General features: G+C 36.5%; 1 protein-coding gene across 5 annotated transcripts in view; it reads left to right on the plus strand.

The window, feature by feature from the left end:
- Nucleotides 1–22,294, plus strand: part of KCNK2 (potassium two pore domain channel subfamily K member 2) — a 206,417-nt gene that overhangs the window by 108,085 nt on the left and 76,038 nt on the right. For all 5 annotated transcript variants that reach the window (XM_043485940.1, XM_043485937.1, XM_043485938.1 and 2 more), the window contains exon 3: nucleotides 13,378–13,495. In XM_043485940.1, coding sequence (XP_043341875.1) covers nucleotides 13,378–13,495 — 118 coding nt within the window. The remainder of the gene's footprint in view (nucleotides 1–13,377; nucleotides 13,496–22,294) is intronic.

Here is a 22,294-nt window from a genome sequence, read left to right on the forward strand (position 1 = left end):
CGCCTTCTTCTCCTTTTGTCTCCAGTCTTTTGCAGCATCAGGGTCTTTTCCAGTGAGTTGGCTTTTCACATCAGGTGGTCAAAGTATTGGAGCTTCAGCTTCAGCCTCATTCCTTCCAATGAATATTCAGGGTTGATTTCCTTCAGGATTGACTGGTTTAATCTCCTTGTAGTCCAAGGGACTCTCAAGAGTCTTCTCTAGCACCACAACTTGAAAGCATCAATCTTCAGTGCTCGGCAGTTTTTATGGACTAACTCTTATATTCATGCATGACTACTGGAAAAACTATAGCTTTGACTATATGTACCTTTGTTGGCAAAGTGATGTCTTTGCTTTTTTTTTAATTTAGTAAAGATATTTTAATATAAGACTAATTAATTTTTCTCAGGATATTTTTTAAAATTTATTTTTTATTGAAGGATAATTGCTTTACAAAATTTTTTGTTGTTTTCTGTCAAACCTCAGAGATGTCTCTGCTTTTTAATATGTTGTATAGGTTTATCATAGCTTTCTTTCCAAGGAGTAAGTGTTTAACTTCATGGCTGCAGTCATCATCTGCTGTGATTTTGGAGCCTAAGAAATGAAAATCTGTCACTGCTTCCAATTTTTCCTCTTTGATTTGCCATGAAGTGATGGGATCAGATGTCATAATCTTAGTTTTTTTAAATGCTGAATTTCAAGTCAGCTTTTTCACTCTCATCAAGAGGCTCTTTAGTTCCTCTTCACTTTCTGTCTTTAAAGTGGTATCCCCTGCATATCTGGGATTGTTGATATTTTTCCTAGTAATCTCGATTTCAGCTTGTGATTCATAAGGCCTTGTAAATTGGTATATGGAATCCTAGATTTTGCTCAGAGTGACTTACAGGACTGTGAACAGACTTGGGACAAAGCAGGGACATGATCTGACTTATAGCTTAAAGGGATCACTGTGGTTGCCCTGTGAGAAGTAGAATGTAGTGGATGAAGTTGGAAATCCACTGCAAGAGCCCAGGGGGAGTTAGTGGTGGCCTGGATGAGCAAGGAAGCAGTGAACGTGATGAAATTTCACACTGGGATCTTTTGAGGGTAAAACTAGCAGATTTTGATGTGAGGTGTGAGAGAAAGAAGTCAAGAATGATTCATAGGTTTTGGACCTAAAAAACTGGAAAAATAGAGTTTCCAACTATGGAGATGGGAAAAATTCATATGGAACAGGTTCAGGAAGGAGCTTAGAAGTTCGACTTGGCATATGGTTGGTTTAAGTTGTCTTTCAGACATCCATGCAGGGAATGGTCCAGGATGAAGAATACCTCCGGGAGTTATCATCATACTGACAAAATCGAAAGCCTTGAGTTTAAATGAAATCATTTAGGAGTGTGTGAATGGCTAGAGAACAGAATCGTGGGCTCAAAGGTGAGGGGGATGAGACAGAAGTCAGGGAAGTTTGAGGAAGGCTAGACTGTGGTGTTCTGTGAGCCAGACACATTGCCAGATGGGAGAGATTAGCTGTGTCAAATGCTACTGCAAAGTCTTAACTCTCTTTACCATGACCTGTAATATGCGATTAGAACTCTTACCAGCTTATGTTAGTGATTTCATGTGTACTTAGAAATCAGTAAGCACAACCTTTGCCACAAATAATCCTTGAGCAATCAGTATTACGCTAGACATAACAGGCCATCTGTGGCACAAAGATTCAAAGACACAAAACAAGGCCTGATGAGCATTTGGGATATAATATACACAGGTAGACAAAATTTGTGGAAGATCCATTTGAGACATCTAATTCCTGTCACATGATGCCACTACTGATAGTGGTCACAGGGTTCTTTTATGAGATGATGAAGCATCTCAGGCCTTGCACTGCTGGTTCCCAGTAGTTACTTAAGGAGAGATAGCTGTCTGCAGCACACACAATATAGTTGCAAACAGCAGGGGACTGAAAATGAAAAAAGTGAGTAAGTGTTGCTTTCCTCTGACTTTTCATTCCTCTCTCTTTCTGCCCAGTTTAAACATAGTCTATCCTGCCCATCCCACTAGCATAAACGCATTCTTGTTTTGAAGGGGCTTGGGGAGCAGAAGTGAAGATCACGAAGTGTGTTTAGCCCATCTTGGTACCTCTCCAGGCACTAGACCCAGCCTCTAGCACAGACTGCCCCGGTAACGGCATCTTCATATTCTGGGCCTCTGATCAGAGTTGACCCTCTGGTCTCGTGCTTATCACATGGATTTTAGGGCCTCTTCCCTTTCGTAGGTCCCTGGGCCAGGAAGATTTCCCTGGAGAAGGAAATGGCAACTCCCTCCAGTATTCTTGCCTGGAAAATCCCATGGACAGAGGAGCCTGGTGGGCTGCAGTCGATGGGGTCACAAAAGAGTCAGACAACTTAGCAACTAAACAACAGCGACCCTTTCCTAGGTTGCTGTGCCCTGAGATGGTCTTGGGATTGGTATCCTTGTGTGAGTGAAGATGAACAATACTGCATATGTGAGTGACTAGTATGAAAAACACCAGGAGAGGATGCCAGGCTCGTTTTCAGTGCGGATGGGTGGTGTGACACTCTTAAGTCAGGCTGAGAGGTGCCCGAGGGGAGAGTTTAATTGCATTTTTGTGCAGTAACTACTGGACAGGTGTCAAGGGGTAGCTCCATCATTCCACTTGGCTTGAAAAAGTATAAGAAAAAAAAAAAAAGAAAAAAAAGTATAAGAAATTCTGTCAGGTTCCTATTTTCGACAAAATGGATTTCCATCAATTCACATTTGCTGTAACTGGTGAGTGTATGAGTGTGTAATTGAGAACGATGGATGAAATTTTGAGAAAAGCTAAGAAGCTAAGACAGAGTAAGTATGAATCACTACATTTTGGGAAGTTATTCATATATTATTTTTTTCTGTCTTGATTTTGTGACATTAAGAGCCCAGAAATATTAACCTATTAAGCAGTTTTGCAAAACTTCCTATTCTCTGCATAATGTTAGCAAGTCATTGGTAAATTTACTCTGCACTGTGTTAAGAAATTTTCCCTGGATCTTGAAAGCATAGACATTTCTTGTAGGCAATGAGTCAGTTCAGTTGAAGTGAGAAATACATAAGCTTTGTGGTGCCTGAAACAGAGGGGCTGTTTATCAGAATATTATAGGAATGTTTTAGTATTGTGGTATTTTGCCTTTATAGATGGCTATTTTGTGGTGTGGGAATTTTGATTTACTTTAACACAAACTGGGTTAACTACTTACTTTGTTGGTTTTGCAGGTGTATATAGACCTTAAAATTTTCAATCCTTGTCATGATGTTTTACTTAAATATTCAGGAAGGGCAGGAAAAAGTCATTTGTTTTTAAAATATATTGTGAAAAAGAGATTGCCTTTCTGTGAAAACCTGAATAGCTTCCCTAACTATTTCCCTTGGGATTAATTTTATGTAGGTGTTAAGCACTTTTTTATTTAAACTGGTATCTATTATGGAAATATATGCTTAAGTGTGATGGAAAATCAAATAAGTGGAAGCCTGTGATATTCTGTGGGAAAGGCCAACAAAATCTCCAAATTTGGGGATTCTATGGATGTGTGTAATTGACAGAGTAAAACTGCCTTTGTTCCATTTTGGACTATTTTTTTTCTCATCAGTTTAGAACTTCAGGCTTTAAAAACAGAGCATGAATAAATGTTAGTTGGTGCTGTGCCTTGGGCAAACTGGTGTAAAAATATTGCCTAGTGCTGTGTTTCCTTCATCTCACTCTTCCACCTACTCAAATCCTATTTTAAGGATAACCTCTTTCAAAAGAACTTCCTAGACAGAGTGTGACTATAACTTGTATTAAGTTCCTATCTTATTCTTCTAGACCTGTCTTTTTGTTAACTAAACAGCCTTTATCTTTTTATTTTCTACTTGTTGTTTTATTTCTTTCTGACTTCTTGCTCTGTCTCCTCGCTCCAGATTTTCCTTTTCTTCCATTAACCTCCCTCCTGATTTATGCTGAGATGAGGTGGAAAGGGACAGATAGACAGAGATTAATATTCTGATGGAATATTAATGGACCATAGTATGGAATGTAGGAAAGTTCATGGAAAAATGCAGGATTCAGTGTGCTTGCTTGTACATGTATGTTTTTTGGCTCTTTCAGAGTTACAAGGACTCAGATCTTGGCCATGTTTTATTGTTTCTACATCGCAGTGCTATTTCATGCAGGATTAAAAGGATAACAGAATTTCAGTGTTTCCTGTTTGATCCTTGTCTGATGTATAAATCATCTCTATAATCACCTTTCAAATGACCACCTGAACGTGGATTCTGTTATACAAATTCATTTAATGATAGAAGAGTAGTAGGTAGCTGCTCAGTGAGATTTTGATGACTTCAAAATGCCTTGGAACATGCTTATATTAGATGGAAACTGGAAAGCACATTAATTATGACAACTATTAAAACCCAAAATTGAATATATGCATGTTGTTTAAAAAAAATGGTTTCAGGGGCTGTGAGTGAACTTTTTAATTCTTATTTTTCCAAATGTTCCATATTGTACATACACATATGTATGTACATCTATAACTTTTGTGATTTTTTCTTTTACTGTTGTGATTTAAAAACAGCTTCCAGAGTGGATAGAGCAGGGAAGGTGCCCCTCATACCCTGTGATGTGCCTCTTGCTTCTGGCCCTGTTGATAACATCCACCTCCAGCTTTCCTCCTTTGGACTTTAAGCTTTTGTTTCTACTAATAGGAAATTACACTTACAAAAGAACAAGAAAAAAGCTGTACACTTCATTAGTCTGTATAAAAATAGCTTTGACATGCAATGGCATAATCCTTAAATGGAAAGAAAGTCTTGGGAAGGTAAGCGAGATGTTTCCTTTTAGAGGTGCTTTCTAAAACCTGGTACATGAAAATTGCTTTCTGTAGGTAATACTATCCTTTCCAAGCATTAAGAACTAAGCTTTTTGTGTTTTTTTACAGAAACTTTACAAGAAGTTTCTAATTAATGTGTGGTTAAACTTAGGTCATGCGTTGTGTGGAAACACATTCTAAGGGCTTTGAAAGCCTTTTTAAGATAATAGGAAATGTGTTTTGACTCAAATTGTGTCCAACAAAGACAAAAGGTTAAAAATATTACTGCATATTACCTTTCTGACTTAAAAGATATACTCTGGGGAGACCTTGAAAACATCCTTCTTTACCAGATTCTAAATATAGAATGATGTAATCACCTGTATTCTGTATGAAATATGCAAATGTTCTACTCCATCTTTTTTCTGCATATAAAATCAGAAATATATCTTTTAAAAATAAAAATATTAATGTTAGCTTTAGAAATCTGACCTTTGTCAATACTTAAAACAGTTCATTTAATTATGAAATATAAGTTTGGGATTTATTTTTCTTTTTTGAATTTATGTAGGTGCCTCTATTTTCATAGAAAAAACACAAAAGGAAAAAATGTCATCTTTATATAACTATAGAATTTTTCTTATCTTGACTGATTTTTGTTAGAAGTTCTGAAAAATTAAGTTACATAATGTGTTTCAGGTTCGTTTATCAAACCTGAGGTTAGAATGTACAGTAGTATGAATATTTGATGTCAAAAGATGAATATACACATTTACTGCTAGCAAATGTTATCATCTTAAATAGTAGATAATATCACCTGAAATCTGAGATGTGTGCAAAAGTTGGACATAATGTGAATTTCAAATAAGGATGCAATGGTTAGTCTATATTTTCTCAGAATAGCGTTCTTAATCATATAAAATTCTTCTTAAGCTAACACATACATATCTTTCACAGTAGGACTGTATGCAAGCCCATACTAGATTAATTTGCTGTTAGCAGTTTCCTGCTTATTAGAATTAGCTTTAATTCTGCAGTATGATGGCTCAGTGGCTAAAGAATCTGCCTGCAGTGCAGGAGACTCAGGAGACGTGAATTTGATCCCTGGGTCAGGATGATCCCCTGGAGAAGGAAATGGCAACCCACTCCAGTATTCTTGCCTGGGAAAGCCCATGGTCAAAGGAGCCTGGGGGGCTACAGTCCAAAGGGTGGCAAAGAGTCGGACATGACTTAGCAACTAAACACTCAACACACGTGTTATGCTCAATGAAATTTATCATGTTATAAACTATTAGCGAAAACATATATACCATTCTGTTATATGCTTTTTATGACAGTTATGAAATTGTCATTTGCCATTTGGCGTAGTTCAATCAGTATTATCATTAGCTGAGAGCTACTGCTGGAATGTTTTTGTGGAGCTGTGTGCTAATACCGTATGGTTTTCAGAAAGTTGTTTGATTCCTTGTTGGATTGTCAACTATCTCAATTGACATTCTGACAGAACTATCTCATGCAAGGAAGTCTGTGGCACTAATTAACTTTCCAGAAGACCAAGAAAGGACCCAAGTCGAAGAAGATGAGTTTGGTTTCTGGGGATTTTCCTAGTGGTATGAAGGATATCATGAGTTGCCTTTGTATGTAAATTTGCAATGAAACCCTAGAACTTCTTGGCTGAACCTGATTTAGTTTGTATGATGGCCTGGGAAGCAGCCCCAGTGATTAAGACTACAACCTATCACTGACATTAGAATAGAAGCTTCTTATGCAACAGTTGTCTATAAATAACATTTAAGACAGGTATGTATGGCTAACAAAGATTTTCCAAAAAGCACCTAGGAAGTGGATAAACAAATGTGATTACTCATTGATTCAAAAATGCCAGTTGAGGTTGCCTAGGATCTCCCAGTGCTGTGTTTGAATGCTGAGTCTGTAAGGGTAAAGGCCATTTGGAGATACTCTCTGGTTCTATCTGGGGCTTCCCTGATAGCTCAGTTGGTAAAGAATCCACCTGCAATGCCGGAGACCCCAGTTCAATTCCTGGGTTGGGAAGATCCTCTGGAATAGGGATAGGCTACCCACTCCAGTATTCTTGGGCTTCCCTTTCGGCTCAGCTGGTAAAGAATCCGCCTGCAATGCAGGAGACCTGGGTTCGATCCCTGGGTTGGAAAGATCCCCTGGAGAAGGAAAGGCTACCAACTCCAGTATTCTTGCTGGAGAATTCCATGTACTGTATAGTCCATGGGGTGGCAAAGAGTTGGGCACGACTGAGCAACTTTCACTTTCTGGTTCCAAAGCAGCTCACATCATCTGATATTAGGTAATCATGGTATGTTGCTGCATAGCTGGAAGATTAAGGATAAGCATAAGGATCCTGTAGCCTTTGGCAAAAGTTCTCAAGCATTGCTGCATATTATTGATGGATGATGACTGTTTTTTGTAGCGTAACAATAAATAGCAATGATACCTACATAATGTCTTCCCACAAAGTCATTTGGCACTGAGAACATCATTATTTTGCTTTCCTCATTAAGCATTCTTCAAGTCTTTCAAAATAGTCTTGTTTACATGGTTAAAGTGGTCAGACCTGTATGAGATGGTCAGATACATGATTTGACTTCTTTCCTAAAGAGGAGCCTCCTCAGGATGAAATTAGTTCCCCCACAAGGATATAGTGACCAAAAAGGTATAAAACTGTGTCTTACAGAAATTTAGCAAGAGTATTTGTTCCTCTTTGAGGAACTCTGTAATTATACAGATGTCAGTATAACTATAGTTGGATTTAGCTATTATATCAGTTTAGTAGAAATAATGTCCTTTTTCAGAGAAGAAAATGTGAGATCAGTCTTAAATATTCAGTTAAAAGAAGTTGTCACTGAACCAGTTACATGTACATGTGGGTTGTGCATGTGGGTTCCATCGTTTCAGTCACGTCTGACTCTTTATAACTCTATAGACCGTAGCCTGTCAGGCTCCTCTGTTTGTGGAATTTTCCAGGCAAGAATACTGGAGTGGGTTGCCATGCCCTCCTCTAGGGAATCTTCCCAACCCAGGGATTGAATCTGCATCTCCTGCATTGCAAATGGATTCTTTATTGCTGAGGCACTGGGGAAGCCCTGTACATCATTTTTGAATCCCAATTAGATGCCAGTGCCTTGTACCTGCAGTTTGAAATTCTTGTATCACTTTCAGATTACTAACATGACCCTGTTTTTAGGATTATAGGTGTAATAGCATATTTCAGTGAAATCTTGATTATAATAGTAACAGGGTAGGAATCTGTAGTAGGCTTTCAGAACAATCTGTATTGTTCTGGTAAACATGAACATCTGAGCATCTGAGCAAAGGAGGAAAAAATGTGAAATCAGAAATTGTATTTTAAAATTCACAATATAACCTACTCTGAAAACAATGTGTTCTTCAGGCCTTCCCTGGGGTTGCTTACTTTCTAATAGCTATTCCTTAAAGCTAGTCAAGTACTTTATAACACATGTGAAAGTTGTTCCTAGGCATTGGACTCCCAGGAACATTTTCATGATTGTCATTGATTGCCTTGAGTTCCAAGCCTATACTAGTCTCTTACAAGTAAGGGTGTCTTAGCATGGTTTGGTGTTAAAGCTTGATACAGTTCCAAAATGCCAGATGACATTGAGACATAAACAGTACAATTCAAGAATGTGCAAATTCCCATTAGAACTCAATGAACTTTGATTCTAAAGCCACTATTGTCATGGAAACCAAGATTTTTTTTAATAATTACTTTTAAGAGCAATTACCTTTATCAACTCTAGGAGTATAAGCCTCTCAGAGCTCTGTTTCTTAAGTTTAAGTTCCTGTTCTTGAATAGAATCATGTATGCAACTGCCTTTCATTTCCTTTTTTTTTCACTATACATATATATTTACTTTGTTAGATTTGTACAATTTTTTTGTAACTTTGTGGGTGTATATATATGTATATATATATTTTTAATGCAACTGCCTTTTCTTAATGCACGTTCTATGATTGTAGATGAACTGAAAAGAAAAACTGAGTGTGAATCCATTGAAGATTATATTTTATACTATTTCTATTGTAGGTTTTATGTTTGGAAGTCCTCTCTTAATCAATACTTCAGGTAATAATATGTTAGGATTAAATGCAGAGGATCCTACATTTCCTTTACCCTAACCTAAAAAATACAATTTATTCATAAATTGTCAATATGGTTGTCCACAAAGTTGTCTTTAGTGGGAAAGGGAGTTTTTATTGTACATGAGGTGATTGGCTTTAATCACATAATCTGACACATACAGGAACACTTCTCAGGAAGGCGTTTGCTAAGTGCTCTGATGGCCTGAACTGACATTGAAATTACAGAGACTCTTCGGTCTGTGCCAGTGCCCTTGCCAAGGGCATCTGATGTCCTTTGGATGTTGACCAAAGGACCTTGTACCAATAGATAAAATAAATTTACAAGAATATTTCAGAGAAAGGACCTCATGGTAGACTCATTCTCACAGTGATTTGACATGGTCCTGGTTCCATCTAAAGCCTCTGTTGCAATAATCACAGCTCTGTGACAACTATTTACAACCCACACATTGCCAGACATTACTGTCTCTAAGTCTACAATGTGCTTCTTTTGGATTTAAATAATTTGTGGAATTTATCCAACTGTCTGGGTAATGCTGCAAACCTTGTCATCGACAAGCAAAACAATAAACTAAAATGATGATGCTGGCTATGGATGTTATATTGTCAATTGTTGGAGGAATTAGCTGGCTTCTAGTGAATAAAATAATTAATTTTACTTAATTAAGTGGAATCTACAGGCATGTCTTATCTTTTCTCAATTATATCACCCATGTTTTTACTTTTCTGTTGTTTCCTCATTGCCTAGCGCCATAAATAATTGGTGAATATTTTTGAATAAATGCATATGTTGAAGATATACTTTTTAATTAAAGTACAGTTAACATACAATATTATATTAATTTCAGTTGTAAATCATAATGATTCAACATTTAAATATATTACAGAATAATCATCCTGATAAATCTAGTAACCTCCTGTTCTATACAAAATTATTAGAGTATTAGTGACTATATTCCTTTTGCTGTATATTACATCCTTGTGACATTTATTTTATAAGGAAATTTTTGCTATATATTACACCCTGGTGACTTATTTATTTTATAAGGAAGTTTGTACTCTTAATCCACTTTATTTATTTTACTCAGCTCCCTCCCCTTCCCCCTCTACCAACCACGAGTTTGTCCTTTGTACCTATGCTTTTGTTCATGTTTTGCTTTGTTTATTTTTTAAGTTTCATTTATGAGTGAAATCATATGGTATTTTTCTTTCTTTCTGACTAATTTCACTTAGCATAATACCCTCTAGGTCCATTCATGTTGCAGATGGCAAGGTTTCACTCTTTTTTATGGCAAAGTAATATTCTATTGTACATGTATCCATTTGTCTATTGATGGGCCCTCAGGTTGCTTCCATATCTTGACTATTGTACATAATGTTGAATTGAACATAGAAGTCCATGTATCTTTTTGAATTAGTGTTTTTCATGTTTTTTGGATAAGTACCAAGAGGTAGAACTGCTGGATTGTATGGTAGTTCTGTTTTTAATTTTTTGAGGAATTGCTGTATTGTTTTCCAGATTGGATGCAGAAGCATATATTAGAGTGTAACTGTTTTATATTAAGCCTGGCATTTCAGAGATTTATAAAATCCTAAAACAATGCCTGCCTTCTCACTAAATCTTTGTTTTGGAAAACATAATTCTTTTTCATAAAAATGTGTTAACACTTATTGTTATTTTTATGTGATTAATCAAAACATTTGAAAGTTAGAAATTCAACCAAAAATATAAGTATCAATAGTTGTAACTCACATTCCGATGTTCCTGGATGTCTGCAATATTTTTTGAGACTGTAAATTGTTTTTGAGATAAAAAATTTGAGAGTTGCTGACTCAGAGAAATATATATTTGTGTTGTGTCTATGCTCAGTCACTCAGTTGTGACCCAGTCTTTGTGACCCTATGACTAGCCCACCAGGCCCCTCTGTCCATGGGATTTCCCAGGCAAGAGTACTGGAGTGGGTTGTCATGTCCTCCTCTGGGGTTCTTCCCGAAACAGGGATTGAACCTGTGTCTCCTGCATTGGGAGGCAGTTTCTTTACCACTGAACCACCCGGGAAGCCCATATTTGTGTGTACAATAGCAATAACCAATTGTAATTTAAAATAGAAAAAAAGTAAAATATCTAAAAATAGCCTTATAGGTCTATGTGAAGTATAATAAAAAATGCTCTTGTTTCAGAATATGAAAGGAGATTCAGAAATTGAAGATTCACACCATGTTGTTTGATGGAAGTTTCACTATCCTAGTGGTATTCCTTTACCTTACTTAATTTATAGATTACACATACATCTAAACAGCAAAAATATTTTAAACCTGTGAAGATGAAAATTGCTATAAAATTTAACTAAATAATTCTAAAGTTTATGCGAGAATAATAGGTTAGTAGCTGCAAAAAATATTTTTCAAAGAAGGATTATCAGGAAGACCTGCTTATCTGATATTATATTTATAGTAGAGAGTCAGATAAAGAAAATCAGTGATCTCACAACTAGCTTCATTGTGTGCTATGCATATATGTGTATATTCATGTGCATTTAGTATATGTTAAAGGAAACATTAGCACTCAACTTTGCTCACAATAAAGGACACATAAATGTAAACAATTCCTATCAGTTCGGTTAAGATAGATTATTAATATTAGAGGTAAATTGCATTTGTAAATTGCTGTGGGGGAAATTATAAATTGTAACTGCCTTCTTGGATAGCTACTTGCTACTATACATCAAGTGCTTTAAAATATTCATAATCTTCAATGTGGCAAATTTATTTCTAGTAATCTCTTCCACAAAAATATTCAGAAATGAAAAAATATTTATACATAAATATGTTCATAACAGCAGTTTTTATAATAAGACAAGTTATAATAAGACAAATTTTAGAACAGCATGTATGTCTACATATTGGTCTATGATTAAGTAAATATGATAATTGCAAGGAAAACCACATGTAGAATAATATTAAATAAAAATAGAGAATACATTTCATATAGTGCATAAGTCTGGCTATGTATGTATGAATGCCTGGAGTAGACACTTTAATACATTAACTGTAGTTGTCTCTCAATTCTGGAATTATGAATAATTTGTATTATCTTCTTTATTCCTTTCTGTATTTTCCTAAACTTTTTAAGCAATGAATACATACTGTTGTTAAAGTAAATAAAAGCTTACAATTCAATTAACTATTGAAGTTTCAACCTATAGATTAAGACAAGTCAAACAAGTGAGATTTTATATTGCATTTCAGCTCGAGATTACCTGCTCTTTTACATCTGATAGTAAGTTCTTTGGGTAGCACGTCCATTTTCCCAGTGTAGTTTTTGTCCATTTTCCAATAAACTGTATGACTTTAAACAAGTCAGTTTATCTCTCTAGGTCTTTAATTTCCTTGCCTATCAAATGAAATTCCTTCCAATTTTAAAATCTGGAAATTACGTGATATTTATTTAAAAACTATATTTCCAACAGAAAAGTCTTTTGCCACAATCTATATGTATCTCTTTCACGGTACATTTTCTCCTTATTCTCTTCTGTGTTTGTGTTTCTGGAGCTCTGTCTTCCCTCCCTAACATCTGATGATTGAGAAGGGATTATGATATCATCTTTCTGTCCGTCTCCCAGTATTACTACTCAAGGCAGCATCTAGATTCTAGTGTTCCTGTATGAATATTGTTGACTGTCATTTACAAGTCGTTGGTGATGTACACTGTCATAGAATTTATAAAAATCTGTAGAGATTCTAAGAATCTCGATATCAATGGATTGACTTAAGCTTGATGGTGAAGGGCAATTGCCTGTTCCTTGTCATCTTAGCCTGTTTTGTTGGACCTTACTGAGTTTATCATGAGTTTGAGCAAACTCCGGGAGATAGTGAAGGACAGGGAAGCCTGGTACACTGTAGTCCGTGCGGTCGCAGTGTCGGACACGACGTAGCGATTGAATAATGACAACTGATTTTATACTCTATACTGTTGTACACAATACAGGATTGGATACTTATATTTACCATTCAAAATGACTAGCATTTTGGAAAAACTTGTTTTTTTTTTTTTGATGAAGCTATTATATACTACTTAAATTGTAGTTGGCGATCTGATATTTTTAACTCGGTGGTGCTTATTAAACTTGTTGTTGTATTTAGTTGTTAATTCAAATAAATTGCTAACAATGGTACTGGATGACATTATGAATGCATATCATAACACTATATGATAAACTTAATGCAGGTCCATTCTCTTGATATCAAATAAACTTCTCTTATAATTTAATGTGTTAAATTCTTTAGTGTAAAGTTTTAATCTATAGTGTATACTTTAAATGGAAGAGTAGACCTTAGAGTTGATGCTCTTTGATGAATTGTTTGTCTGGGGGGGAATATATGCTGTTTGATGCCTCCATGTGATTCATGTATACTGATAAATTTCTTTTTAAACTTGCAGCAAATAGTGGCAGCAATAAATGCAGGGATTATACCTTTAGGAAACACCTCCAATCAAATCAGTCACTGGGATTTGGGAAGTTCCTTCTTCTTTGCTGGCACTGTTATTACAACCATAGGTAGGAGACAACTTATTTTGTTGTTTAATTTTGGTACAGCTTGTGAGTTAAAATTCATTTGTTTGAAAATTTTTTTTACAGTTGGTCAAAATGGTCCTCTCAAGGTAGAAAACTAGAGTCTAGTAAATTGATTCTGAAAAGAAAGTTTAAAAGTTTGAACAAAGGAATGGTGAATATGAATTACTGATTCAGAATACCGAGTTGTTTAAAATCCACCCAAAACTCGGGAACAGTTAAGTTGAGTCCTTTGACTAATGGACAAGAACATCAAGAATGGCTTGACATGATGATTTTGGTGAAGGGGACAAGTAGTTTAAAAATTTCCTGCATCTTTGATTCTTTAGTACAGAAAGAAATGATTTGAGTACAGTTTTGACATTCTTTTCATGAAGTTCTTATTGGATATCACTTTGTTCAACTTATAAAATTTAACTCTACATTTTAGCAGATTATTCTATTCTTATGTGGTTGTCTATTATAATTGCTTCAGACCTTTTTATGCATTATGTTTTTCCAGTAACACAAATCTGTAAAAAATTAACGGTGAAATATGAAGATTACAAAAGGAATGAAACTTTAAGCCCTTGACCTTTTATCTTTTAATCACATTGAATGTCATAGTGTTTGAAAGTGGAACATGGTCTCTTTTTTGGGACTGACTGCATCCACTCAGCACCCACTAGGCAGCAGAATGGGTACATGTAGGCAATTTCTCTGCTCTTTTTCTTCAGTGCCCAAGAAACATTCCGAGGATATAAATGCAGACCCCATAGTGAAAGCTATGCTTCCCATGCTGTGAGAATTGGGAGGGGTTACAGCTATCTTATTTCATGGAAGGAGGTAGGTTTAAAGCATAATTTTCAACAAAGGGAAGAAAATGGACCCATCACAGGAATGCAGAAAATATGTGTGCGAAAGGAATTCTCCTGCTTGTGATGAGATTTCCTCTAATGAGCCTGACCTCTAATTTGGGCATGTGAATTAATTTTCTAAAGGCTTTAATTTTATTGTTTGTCATTGGTGGATCATGAAGTGCCTACAGTTTTCAAATGAGTACTTCTATCAAAGTCCTGAATAAGAGAACATGGGCAGTTTATGGATGAGCTCTTGCTTAAATTTTCCTTTGAGAGGAATTTGTAGTGTCCTGTCATTATGTGGATCCACTATAATGCCTTTTTGTGCTGAATCACTTGCCAGTGAAATAAATACCTTAGCATGTTGATGTTTGCCTTCCTTAAGAGGTCAAAGAACTGTGTTTACTCTTACATTTCCATCAGCTAGGTCAAAAGTTGTGTGGCTGTGAAAATCTGGAAGAATGGCAACCTTGATTTCTAACCATAATAATAGGTTAACTCTGGAGCTTAGACAGCTTGGCCATTTCTACTATGGAAATAACTGTTTATTGTGTAAACTACTTAGAGTCTGGAAGGAAAAAAAAGCTCACAGACAGAGTGAGAATGGTTTGTTTCTGCCCAGTGAAAACTCAAAAAGTCCACGTTATAGCTCATCATGACCACCACTAAATTATTCTCCAAGAGACTTAGTCATTATACAGACTTACTGTTGCATCCTATGTTTATAAACAGTCTCATTTTTTGAATCCCAAATTCAGTAAGTTTTGCAGACATATACTTCAACACATGAAAAAAAATAAACCATTATTACCAGCCTTACCCCAAATTATAGCCATTAAGTGCAGTAGCTGATTATTTAGGTTGTTTAGGTAGCTCCCTGACAGCCCACATCTCTTACTGTTCTACCTCAGGCTTTAATCTTAGGTTGATTAAGTCATTCTAGGTCACTGACATTTACTCCATGGTCTTCTACTCTAAGGTCAAGGCAGGCTCCTCTGACCTTAGACTAGTTTTATGGTCTAGGGCAAGATAAACATTTGGGCTTTTTCATAAGTCTCCATTTGACATCCAATTAATTATTTAATAAAATTCAGTGTAATTATTAATATTGCTAATGATAATAATTGTCTGACCTTTGAAATGGTTTTTAGAAATTGAGGCAATTGTAACCTCTAGCACTAAGCTGCACTGCATTAGTTGTTTAAACAATAAACTTGAGACCGTCTGGGAGGATCCATTTCAGTGGCTTTTTGTAGGGTGCCTGATACAGACAGTGTTTCATGGAGCTGCACTGGCTGATATTGTCCCAGATTTTTCTACTCGTTGTAGACAATTTATCTAAGAAGTCAGAGTGACCCTTACTATTCATTACAGATATGCTCAAGAGAAGTTCAGTTATACAAAATAGAATGTTAAAATTTAAGGCCTAATTTAAGAGAATCTCTTCATATATCTGCATGCTCTTTCCAAAACCATACCCTTCCAAACCCTTCACAAATTCCATTTCACAGTGGCACAGATGAACGTACATTCTCGACTATTCTTTTTCTCTCATTCCTTACTCCCAGTTCATCAGTCAGCCCTGCTGGCTATGCCTATAAAGGAGATCTAGAATTTAACTACTGCTCCCCATTTAAACTGCCACCATTTTGGCCCAAGCCAGCATCATCTCAGCACCAGCATCCCTGTATAGAGAAACCTTCAGCTCAGAAATACTCTCTGGATTCCAACTAATTCAGAGCAAATTCTGTTCTCCATTGCTTAAGTCATCTAGTAAGATGCAAGTTCAGGAATTTTTGTGTGTGTTTGAGTCTTTTCTGTATCCCCCAATGCCTGACACATACTGGATGCTTAATAATTATTTTTGGAATTAAAAAAACAGGTGGAGATTCTAAATGAGATGAACTAAAGCTTGTTGGAAATTACATAACATTAAGTTGATAACTTATTACACTAAATTCTCAATTCCTTAAACAGGTTACTAACATTTTTGTTCATTTATTTATTCAGTAAATAATAAAACATGATTTGTCTGCTACTGTAAAGATAAGAGGTAAATTATTTGGGCCCAAGTGGCACACAGACCAGTCAGGGAGATCAGTAGGCAAATTGTCATTTACCATATAGCCTGCCAGGTGCTATGGTTTAAGAGCATTTAATGCGAATGTACTGGGAAGATCCCCTGGAAAAGGAAATGGCATCCCACTCCAGTATTCTTGCCTGGAGAATTCCAGGGACAGAGGAGCCTGGTGGGCTACAGTCCACGGGGTCACAAAGAGTCGGACACAACTGAATAACTAACACTTCACTTCAGGAAATTAAAGACACTAATAAAATGAGGGCTTTGTAGGCATCGGGGGTTCGTGTGGGAAAGATTAGGGGCAACAGAGAGTATGAGCTATTTAGGAGCTGTTGTTGAGTCGCTCAGTCGTGTCCAACTCTTTTTCAACACTATGGACTGTAGCCCGCCAGGCTCCTTTGTCCATGGGATTTCCCAGGCAGAAATACTGGAGCGGGTTGCCATTTCCTCCTCTAGGGGAATCTTCCTCACCCAGGGATCAAACCTGTACCCCCTGCATTGCAGGCAGATTCTTTACCACTGAGCAATCTGGGAAGCCCGTTTAGGAATTACAGGCCATCCAAAATGGTTGTTTGTAATTGAAGGGATTCATCTTTAGGACTGTGTAAATCAAGTCAACATAGTAGCTCCTACTGAAATCTATGCTACTTTTGCTGCTGCTGGGAGTGTAAAAGGAAACAAGAACACAGTTTTGGTTTGCAATCTAATTTGGGAGATAAAATTTACAGTTAGGAAATAATGGAATAATAACAGAAGAAGGTCTTGTAGAATCAAATATTACATGGAATGATGGTTTCAGTGCTAAAAGAAGAGAAAAAGGGAAGAACATGTGGGCTAGAACGGGGAAAGCTTAATTAGAGAAGTTGAGTTTGAGGTATGCTTTGAAGAAAATGTTTTGGTTTAGATTTGGTGGAGGGAATAAAAGCCTCCCAGTCTGTGAGACAGCTAAGTAAAAATACCCAGAGAGAATGAGCCTGACTTATTTTGGAGACAGAGAAGTATTTGAGTAGACCAGAGGACTTGTTTAACTGAGTAGTGGGAAATGTTATTGACTGATTCAGATGGGAAGAATACAGTTGAATATAATTTGGTTTTTGAAAAGCTTGGACCTACTGTACTAAGAACAAAGGAATAATTTTTTTTTTTTTGAAAGTGAGTTGATAGGTTAAAGTAACCTTAGAAGATGCATCTGTCTGGAATAGAATATGTGGAGACCGACAGTGAGGGAACAGTTAAGAGGCCTTTACTGTGATCCACAGAAGAGTCAGAGTATTGACTGGGAGAATTGGAGCTGGTGTTGAGAAATGGGATTAGGACAAAAGATTGAAATAATTAGATGCAAGAATCAACAGGCCTTGGGGAGTAATGCAATGAAGAGAGAGGTGTCAAAATGTTGACTATTGAAATGAATATTTAGGCAGCAGGTCAGTACAGTTCATAGGTAGTGCTAGTTGATGCTGTGAAGAAAAAGAAGTTTTAAAAAATGGTCAATTAAAAAAAATAAATTGATTTTTTTTAAATGGCCGAAATTTTATACATGTTGTTGTATTAGGAAGCTTCATTTTAGTTGTTTTCCTTCCTCAATTTTTATTTGTTGGTTTATTCTTTAATTCAGAGAGACTAGAAAGACAAGGTAAACAGGCTCCCTCCTGGAGCTCTTGGCTTTGAGGAAACCCGAAATCAGTCAGTGCCCTGAAGAACAAGACCATTATCAATGGTGACAAGTGCTCCATAAGAAGTCCATGTGCGTGATGGAGAGTCAATGCTGGAACCAGAGCAAGGAGTAGGAGGTGCTCTAGAGCAGACTGGTTCAAGAGCTCTCAGAGCAGGTAACAGTTAAGATGACGCTTAAAGGATGAAACAAAATCAGCCAGGGAATCAACGTATGTGCATATGTGCTCAGTCGTGTCCAACTCTTTGCAACCCCATGGACTGTAACCCAGCAAGCTCTTCTGTCCATGGAATTTCCCAGGCAAGAGCACTGGAGTGGGTTACCATCTCCTTCTCCAGGCGGATCTTCTCGACCCAGGGCTTGAACCCATACCTGCTGCAAGTGGCAAGCCTTGGCAGATGGATTCTTTGCCACTGAGCCACCCAGGAAGCCCAAGTCAGGAAGAGAAGAATGCAGAGATGAGTTCAGGCAGAGGGCACGGCTTGGCAAAGATGAAGCAAGGTTAGCACGATGAAGGAGGGCCGGAGCATGCTAGGACCTGGTAGTCGTGACAATATCCTCAATTCAGTGGGAAGCCAAGGAAAAATTTCAGCAGAAGAGAGTCCTAATGTGACTCATGTTGCTGTTCAGAGGGCAAAAGGGAAAGCAGGAAGGCCATTGAGAAGGTTATTGCATTAATCTATAAGAGAGATAGCAACATGGATCGACCTAGAGACTGTCATGCTGAGTGAAGTAAGTCAGGCACAGAGAAGACAAATGTCATATGAGATAGCTTATATGGGGAAGGGAATCTAAAACAAAAGCATATATATATGAAATGAACTTACTTACAAAACAAAAGTAGATCATGAATGTAGAAGATAAATTTATAGTCACCAGGGGATAAGGGAAGGGAGAGGGATACACTGGGACTTTGGGACTGACATATACACACTGCCATATATAAAATAGGTAACTAATAAGGACCTACTGTATAGCTCAGGAAACTCTACTCAATACTCTGTAATGGCCCATATGGGAAAATAATCTAGCAAAAAGAATGGATATATGTGTATGTATAACTGGTTTTTGAAATTGACACAACATTGTAAATCAACTATATTCCAATAATTTTTTTTAAAAAGAGAGTTTATGAATGGAAATATACTTGTCTCTGAGAATGGTGCTATGGGAAGTTTAGTGTTTTAAATTTTAAGTTATTTTAAAGCTAATAAGAAATCACTTAAACTCTAGGAAAGTCTGTTGGCAAAAGTGATGTAATGGAAAACTGTATTCTATTTTGAGGTCAATTTAAAGATTAGAATAAGATGTAAGGTGATTTTGTTCCCAGAAGGCATTAAAATGTAATAAAATTTTCCCCAGTGGAAAGTAAATTGAAATGCCAGAGCCAGGATTTGCCCAAGCTTATCACTGAATCATCGTGGTCTCTGAGTGTCAGAATGTGAATAACAAGATAGCACTATGGTCTATAGCAGCTTCAAGATCTCAAAGCATCATGTTAAGTCTTATGGAAAACATTTCCTCGGAGTAATGTTTCTTGTATTTACAAAGGACTCTTGTTTCCTTCCCCTTGAGTTATAGAGATTGGATTCAGGTATATAATTTCTGTGTTTAGTTTTTCTGTATTTTGAACGAGCCACCGAGTCTCTCAATTTCCTTTTACCTTGATTGAATTATTGAATTGCTAACGCTGTTAGGACAATGGTCACAGATTTTCTGCAAGCTCCTGTTTCACCTGTTTAGCATAAAGCTTACTTGAGTAGACAAAAAAGGAGAAAAAAACTAGAGAGTGGTTTAAGCAAACAATTCCAGATAAAAAGAAAAGGTCAGTTTTGAAAATGCCAAGAGTATGTTGAAAAGTGTAAAGCCTTATACATGTCTTTAGCAGGGAATCTAGGATCTTCCTGTTGGACATGATAAAAAAACAAAAAAACAAAAAACTATAGCTTAAAAGATGAGGGAAAAGTTGTAAGAGCTTTTCTGTACAATTTTGTTATCTCATGAAACCACTAACTGAACTTGGAAATGAGCAGACTTAAGGCAGTGGGGTGTAGAAGTTTACAGCCAGCATTTTCCTGGGGGTGATGTCATTGCAACTTTAGTTGTTAGGTGCTATTTTATTTATTTGGTATACTCGAATTTGATGGCATTTCGCTAGTCTCTTGGATGTTCTCTGAGAACTGCATATTGGTTTTTGGGAACCCATTTTAAAGGAAAGCTGAACTTTCAGGCAGCTTAAAAGGTGAATTATCTTGCAAGGTGACTTCCAGCTCTGACTCCACAATCTCCTTGCATTTTTCTTTATACCAGTCTGTTAAAATAGATTGTTCTTTTTCCAAAATCTATAATTCTAATGCTGTGCAGTTGAAATTCAGAAGTTGAAATTAAGAAATTGTTTTGGGTCATTGATGCTCTGTTTCTCTTCTCATCTACTAAAATTAACAAAAGGAAAACCTGTCTCAAGATATTTATATATATATATGTATATATATATATGTTTTCTGACCTTTCAAAATCTTCACATAGGTTTATTTTCTAAATTAAAATGCATTTCTTTCTCAGAGAAGAAAAATGCCTTCTGAACAGTAGTTAAGTTTGTAGAGTGTAAAATTATATTTGATAGACAATAAAGCAGAATTTTTACTTAAATAGTGTTAAAGACTCTAAAGCAATAATGAAATAGATTAGTCATCATCTTTTCTCATTATGTATGTTAGTATGTATGGTAGTCAGCCACAAAGAGGTTTAATTCAGAGCACTGAGTACTTAGAATCCCATGCTAGTTGGAAGGAGTATTATGGATGTAGTCTTCCCAGGAGTGAGGCAGTGTTTATTATTTTGTGGTAGTAGAATGCAGAGCAAGAAAGTGTAGATATAAAAGAAACTGGAAGTGCCAGTGAGAGGAGGGCTATGGTATCAGCATAGTAGTCATCCATACCGTGGGTGTATTCAAGGCAGAAATTGCTTATATTCTGCAACAAAATAAACTTTTATGCATTTCTGCCTACTTTTGAAAAGTTTGCGTTAACATATTTTTAATCTTCGGGAAAGCAATCACTGTTAAATGGTGTGATTGTGAAATTACCTTAAAATGGAACAAAGAATTGTCATGAAGTTCATGCCCTGAATAAATACAGAATCTATTTTAAATCTTGTCTTTTCTCCTTTCCCAACCACTGACATGCAGCACGTTTTTCATACATTATAGGTTTTAAAGAACATTTGATTGACCCCTAAATATGCAAGTATTGCTCAGAATGTGATTAAAACTATAGGTGGGATGATTATCAGAAAAACATTTTTTTAATTGTCTCAAGTACTGCATTTGATAGGGAAGGAATGTAATACAATTTGTCTGGGCCTGTCTACTTTAAGCTAGTAATTATACTACATATTTGTTTTCTTCCCAGTCCTTTAAAAAAAAAAATCTAGACTTGTGCAATCTTACTCTTGGAAAATTGGCATTGTTATTTATGTGGTACTGAAATTATAACATGATATGTGCAAAAGAGGTACCTGTGCCAAATGAGGTTCATGAGTAATTATTGTGGTTTGTGTGCACATGAGGTACAATGCAAATAATTAATTTTAAACAGAAAACAATTCCAGGCAGCCATCTTTTGGTTCTAAAGTACCACTGGAGGAAATATTGATTATATAAACTTTTGAAAATAACAGTTCAGTTCAGTTCAGTCGCTCAGTCATGTCTGACTCTTTGCAACCCCGTGGACTGTAGCACACCAGGCCGCCCTGTCTATCACCAACTCCCAGAGTTTACTCAAACCCATGTCCATTGAGTCGGTGATGCCATCCAACCATCTCATCCTCTGTCATCCTCTTCTCCTCCAGCCTTCAATCTTTCCCAGCATCAGGGTCTTTTCCAGTGAGTCAGCTCTTCGCATCAGGTGGCCAAAGGATTGGAGTTTCAGCTTCAGCATCAGTCCTTCCAATGAATATTCAGGACTGATTTCCTTTAGGATGGACTGGTTGGATCTCCTTGCAGTCCAAGGGACTCTCAAGAGTCTTCTCCAGTACCACAGTTCAAACGCATCAATTCTTCGGTGCCACAGATCATCAAAAATGCATGTTAATTACTAGTCTTAAACTTCTTTCCCTATTAACTTTATTTTTAAAGCAAAAACAACAAACCTGTGGACAAGTTTGGTTGATATGTTGTGCCTTTCCTCTCTAAG

This window comes from Cervus canadensis, chromosome 13, assembly GCF_019320065.1.
Source record: "Cervus canadensis isolate Bull #8, Minnesota chromosome 13, ASM1932006v1, whole genome shotgun sequence".
NCBI lineage: Eukaryota > Metazoa > Chordata > Mammalia > Artiodactyla > Cervidae > Cervus > Cervus canadensis.